General features: G+C 32.7%; 1 protein-coding gene across 1 annotated transcript; it reads left to right on the top strand.

Moving 5' to 3' along the window:
* The first annotated feature begins 3,246 nt into the window (after window positions 1-3,246).
* LOC145555412 (uncharacterized) lies at window positions 3,247-4,990 on the top strand. The gene is made up of 3 exons (XM_081617156.1): window positions 3,247-3,855; window positions 4,475-4,784; window positions 4,899-4,990. The coding sequence occupies exons 1-3, from the start codon at window positions 3,247-3,249 to the stop codon at window positions 4,988-4,990; spliced, it is 1,011 nt and encodes a 336-aa protein (XP_081473282.1).
* Window positions 4,991-6,130: the final 1,140 nt, after the last annotated feature.

Below are 6,130 nucleotides of genomic sequence, written 5' to 3'. Positions count from 1 at the left end.
TGAAGAGAGGAAGAGAGATGAGAGAGAAACTAATTCATCATATGTGAAAAACGGCCAAATAATATTAGGGTTTGGTGTGGGCTTGAATTGGGTATTTCATTATAATTAATTTATTGAAAAAAAACAACTTTACGACAACAATAAGTTTTAAAAACCGTTGTAAAGATATTTTTTGTACTCATTTTTAATGTCTATTGCGACAGTTTTATTGGCCAAAAACTGTCGTAACTTAAAAACAATTTATTGTACTAAAGATATTATTCAAATGTTTTATAATTGTCAAATATTTTAATTGGTTGTAATTATTAATATGCTTCCTCCATACATGTTTGTTGAGAGTTGATTAGAGTTTGAAAACGTGCTTATTAAAATAATTTGAACACAAAGATTAGAGAAAGGTTGAGTACTACGTGTATCGGTGTATATTCCCCTGAAAAAAAAAAGTACTACGTCTATAGATTTATTTGATTTGTTTGTTCATCTCCATGGCTTAATCTCTTCCTCAAAGTATGTCGGTGTTATTAATTTAAAAGAAAACAGACAAATTAAACAAAATCACCTCAATGTATCTGTTATTTTTTTAAAATCATCCTCTCTATGTACAGAGGAACAAAATCAATAAGTAAATGAAACCAAACTTAGGAAAAAAAGAAATCAAATTTTCATCCAATTGATAAAGAGGAGATATTATGTTTTAAAGGATCCTTCAACATCTTTGATTTTTTTAATTTGACTTTGATTTTTTTTGAACCTGCTTTATCCAAAGTCTAGATACGCCGCCAATGCCCAAATTCCCTTTCCCACCCCAAAAAACATCCCAAATATCCTTTTTTCATCCTCAAATCAATCATATGGATATGTTTATGAAGATTTTGAGTGGTTTTGGGGGTTGGAGAAAGCAGATGAATGGTTTTGGGGATGGGGGAGAGAGACTTAAGGTGGTTTCAATGCATAATTAAATAAATTTCCCTTACTTTGTCATTAAGGGTATATGGTGAATTTTTATAACAACTAAGGGTTATGTGGTGAATTTGAAAAATCTCAAGGTTATTTGGTGAAAATGAAAATTTTATAATGGTGGTTTAAAATTTGACTATCATAATGTTTTAATGATTATTTAGTTCATAAATTACACATATGTTTTTACGAAGTAACAAATTATATTACTTAATTGTTGATATAATATAATATTATCAACATTTTTTTATTTATCAAAATTTTAATTTCATTTATGTAATTTTTATTTTTCTTTTATGTAGAATTAAAATTTTAAAAAATTGTATTTGCATTGTAGACATTAGAAGACTAACTGTGTTCATACTATAATGTGAAAAAATGAACCAATTATATTATTTATCATTAAAAATAACATTGTAATCATATTCAAACAACCACCATAAAAACTTCCCAAGCAACAAATGTTTTATAATCAGCTCAAATTGTGACCTTTTACATCACAATTTTAATAGACAAAACTTACTATAATGTTTGCTTCGTATCATAAATTCATGATGCATGTATAATGTACGCTTTTGAGAAAATTTACAATGTTTCGCTACAACTCTCTGGATATTAATCCAACAGAATGTGTGACTTAGTCTCAATTTGATTACTACCAACATTGGTCGGACCACATGTGTAAATTTAATGATCTTTCCCTATAATAGACGAAAAGTCATGCATAATCGGCTTATTTGCAAACCATAAATTTTTGTGTACGAATTCCTTAGTAAGTAACGCTGGGATAAGACACGATGAGAATGACACCTTAAAATTTCGGTTACATGATTATAACCAATTTGATATAGATGTTAAGACAATCAATTATCAAATTCTGCAAGAGATGTCAATGTGTGGTTCCTATAGGCGATGCACGATCCGTATAGTTGATCCCTTCAAAAAAAAAAAAAAAAAAGCGAAATGAACATTATTGTATAAAAATATAAAGAACATGTAGTTAAAGTGAAAAGAACATGTTATAAAATTGTAAAGAATATTGCATAGAAATGTTAAGAACATTTAGTTAAAGTGAAAAGAACATGTTGTAGAATGTTAAATAATGTTCTTTATCTTCATGTTCTTTGATTGTCAGTATGTACTTTTATTTGTGACATAATATTAATTTTTTATTTTGAAATGTTCTTTGAATTTTGTCTTTAGATTATATATGGTGGTTGAATAAAAATAATGTTCATAATATTAAATATCATTATAGGTGAACAAAAATTCGGGTCGGGTCGGGCCGGGCCTTAACATAATATCTCGTGAACTAACTCGAAAAAATAGCTGGCTTTTCGAGCTTTTTTCGGGTCGGGCCGGGCTTGGAAGCATTATGCAGTCACCGTTACATGTTGCGGCTAATTTTGGGCATGTAAACTTTACCGAGGAAATAATAAAGCAAAAGCCAGAACTAGTAGAGGTGGTTGATCAAATAAAAAGATCATCACCCCTACACATTGCATCTGCCAAAGGGAACTTGCAAATCGTCGAAGTCTTGCTTGCGGTGAATCCGAGCATTTGCTACACACATGACCAAGATGGTAAGACGCCTGCTCATGTAGCTGCCATAAATGGTCAAATTGAAGTGCTTAGAATTCTTCTTAAGATGGAGCCACAAGCGGCTTGGGAGCGAACTATTGGTGGTGAAACTGTTTTACATTTGTGTGTGAAACATAAACAACCAAAGGCCTTGAAGTTTTTGATAGAAACAATGGATGATGGTGAGTTGCTTAACTTCGATGATGCACTTGGCAATACCACACAGAATATAAGATCTAAATAATTGTGTTGAAATTCAGCAAGCCAACCTATGGAATCGTTTAGTGGTCATTTTGATTTAGCGAAATAATTTGGCATGCAACCTCATCGATTCTTTATTAAATTATCAAGATTTTGTGACATGCAAAACCATGAAGTGAAATTATACAAAATTGTAACCCATCTAAAACATAATGTATGTAACATACCTTTCTAATTAACCTAAGATCCTATATGTACGACTTTTCTATATGTACGACTTTATTGTCTATTATTAAGATAAAAACACGAATGTAAAAGTAAAGTAAGAGAGAATGCAAACCTGAGGAGAGAAAGAAGCGAAGAATTCCGGTGACTCGACTGCACCGTCGGAATTCAACACCTCCAACTCTTCCCTAATTTGGTTGATTATTTTGATTTGCACCCAGAATATGGAAGCGTAAATATACCACAGTGCATGAATTCCTTCCCATATATACCACACAGAATATGGAAGCGCAAATAGAAAATGGCCAGACACTTGCTATAACAAGGCTATATGATGCAGCACTCGAGGGTGACGTACCTTCGTTGCTCAACTTGCTCGGTGAAGATGCACTTATCCTCAAACGATGCATCATCGGAAAGCCTGGAAGCTTTATGCAGTCACCGTTACATGTTGCGGCTAATTTTGGGTACTTAAACTTTACTGAGGAGATAATAAAACATAAGCCAGATTTAGTAGAGGTGGTTGATCAAATAAAAAGATCATCACCCCTACACATTGCCTCTGCAAAAGGGCACTTGCAAATTGTTGAAACCTTGCTTGGGGTGAAATCGAGCGTTTGCTTCACATATGATAAAGACGGAATGACGCCAGTTCATGTGGCTGCCATAAATGGCAATACTGATGTGCTTCATGCTCTTCTTCGAGTCGAGCCACAAGCTGCTTGGGAGCTTACTAAGGGTGGTCAAACTGTTTTGCATTTGTGTGTGAAACATAATCAAGTTGAGGCTTTGAAGATTTTGGTAAAAGTTATAGATGATGAATTGCTTAACTTCGAGGATTCCCGTGGCAATACTGTCTTGCACCTAGCTGTGGCTGCCAAACAACCCGAGGTAAGATAAGATTGAACATTATTTTTTGATATTTTTAGTCACTTTATTTATATTAAAAAAAAAAAATTGTTAGAAACTAGCTAATAAAACCCACATTTTGTGAGAGAAACTACCTAATAAATGGTAGTAAAATTTTATAAAATATTACATTTGGCTAAATTTTCAATGTTGATCTAACTTGGAGTTGACCCACCTTACCAAAAAAAAAAAAAAACCTAATTTTTAGCCAATTCAATATAAGATCTACACATTTTTACATACAAGCTAAACTAAAAGCCATTAATTTGAATTTTTGCAGAAGTATTGGGAACAATATACGAAATAATTCATCTGTTTATAAATACTTACAACACACATCTTTTACGGTATTAAAGGGGGCTCATATGATTTAATACACTTACAATGGAATTGAGATTGTAAATTGGGACGTATATGTGCTATAAATAAGGGTAGAAAATATTTGTTCCAATTATAGTGAGCTCTAAGTATTGTGAGTTTGTGACATTTCCATTTCAGTAAAGTGTTGCAACTTTCAAGTATTAAAAATAGGAAGAAGTATAATGGACGATATCATATTATTACATAGCTTACGATTTTATACATAAATTCATTGTTGCAGATGGTACAATTTTTAACTACCCTACAAAAGATTGAAATAAACGCTATAAACAATAAAGGATTAACAGCTGTGGACATTCATGAGCAAAGGAAAGTTCCAATAGGTGATGCTACGATTTTGCAATATCTCGAAGATGCCAAGGGATTACCCGCAAAGGAAGCACTAAAACTGAAAAAAGACCGCGCTTGGTTGGAGAACCAGCGCACATCACTAATGGTGGTGGCAATTTTAATAGCAACCATGGCCTTCCAAGTTGGAATTAATCCTCCAGGAGGCGTTTGCCAGGACACAAAAGGTAATCATCTTGCAGGTAAATCTGTTTGGTCGTATAATGGTTTTTTTTTATTATAATCGTAACACAATAGGACTAATATCATCACTAAATGTCATTCTTCTGCTTATAAGCGGCCTTCCATGCAAGCAGCATTTCTTGTTAATTTTGAGGATTACCTTGTGGATTGCTGTCACGTCAACAACATTGACTTACATGTGCTCAGTAATCAATTTAACATCTAATGGCTTGGGAGTTTATTTTACATTAGAGTGTTCTCTCAAAGTCTTTCTAGCGTTGATTGTTGCGATTCTCATGATGCATCTTGTGCGATTCATATGGAAGAAGATTAGTTGGCAAAAGAGGCAATCAATTCTAGACATTTGCAAGAGATGTTATCCAAGGTTAGAAAACACTACAAATGATTCAAATTCGAGAAACCCTGTTTAATGGTCTCTACTCAAACAATGTACTCTTACCATGATAATCAACTCCAGTCATGTTTGTTTTTCCAGACCCATCAACAATGTACTCTTACCATGATAATCTCAACACACTTATGTCATCACGTTCTTCACAATCTACTCTTACCATGTTTGATCAATAATGTAATACTCTTATTAATTAGCTTTCACTAAGCATCATCTCATTTATGTGTACCATCATACTTATTAGCTTGTTTGTGAAAATTGGTTGCTTTATTAGCTTATTATAATCTTGCTATCTTTTGTCGTAGCTAGAATATCACATACATATACATTCGTCTTTTTCGTGGAGATTTACTTTGTCCACGTCTTGTACAAATTTTAATTTAACACCATGTTGTTAGATTTAGTCTTTCAGATAGCATGACTAATGAAATTTATTTGAGCATGTAGAGCTTTACTCATTCCATTCAGTCATTTAGAAATATTATTCACTCTTGTATTTCTTTTAATGATGTCCACAAAAGTGCTAACTAGAAGCAGTGGCAGACCTATTAAGGGGCTTGGGTGATAGTGGCCCCACTTTTTTTTTTTTTTTTAATTAGGTAAAGGTATAAATTAATAGGTTAAATACAATTTTAAAACAACAAATAACAGTAATAGTAATGCATTGAGTTTATACTAGAAGTCTTAGGTTCAAGTCTCATACAAGCACTTTATTTATTTAGTGTCCCTCCACACTAAATATTCTACATCCGTCACTGTCTAGAAGGTTAATTCGATACGGAGGGAGAGACTACACAAACTTAAGGTATGAGCAACTAAGTGACTCCGTCATATATATATATATATACACTCCATGTTTTGTGGTTCAATTATTGTTTAAAATCTTAAATGTCATCGTGGACCTTAAGGCAACAGTATAACCGTATAAGACACGAGGAAAAAAAAAAAACAGGA

Source organism: Chenopodium album, chromosome 8, assembly GCF_948465745.1.
Source record: "Chenopodium album chromosome 8, dcCheAlbu1.1, whole genome shotgun sequence".
NCBI classification, from domain to species: Eukaryota; Viridiplantae; Streptophyta; class Magnoliopsida; order Caryophyllales; family Amaranthaceae; genus Chenopodium; species Chenopodium album.
This window is presented reverse-complemented; position numbering and strand designations above follow the sequence as displayed.

Coding starts and splice junctions, on each gene's coding strand:
- LOC145555412 (XM_081617156.1), top strand. CDS start 3,247: ATGGAAGCGCAAATAGAAAATGGCCAGACACTTGCTATAACAAGGCTA. Junction 3,856..4,474: donor TGGCTGCCAAACAACCCGAG/GTAAGATAAGAT, acceptor TCATTGTTGCAG/ATGGTACAATTTTTAACTAC. Junction 4,785..4,898: donor AAAAGGTAATCATCTTGCAG/GTAAATCTGTTT, acceptor CCATGCAAGCAG/CATTTCTTGTTAATTTTGAG.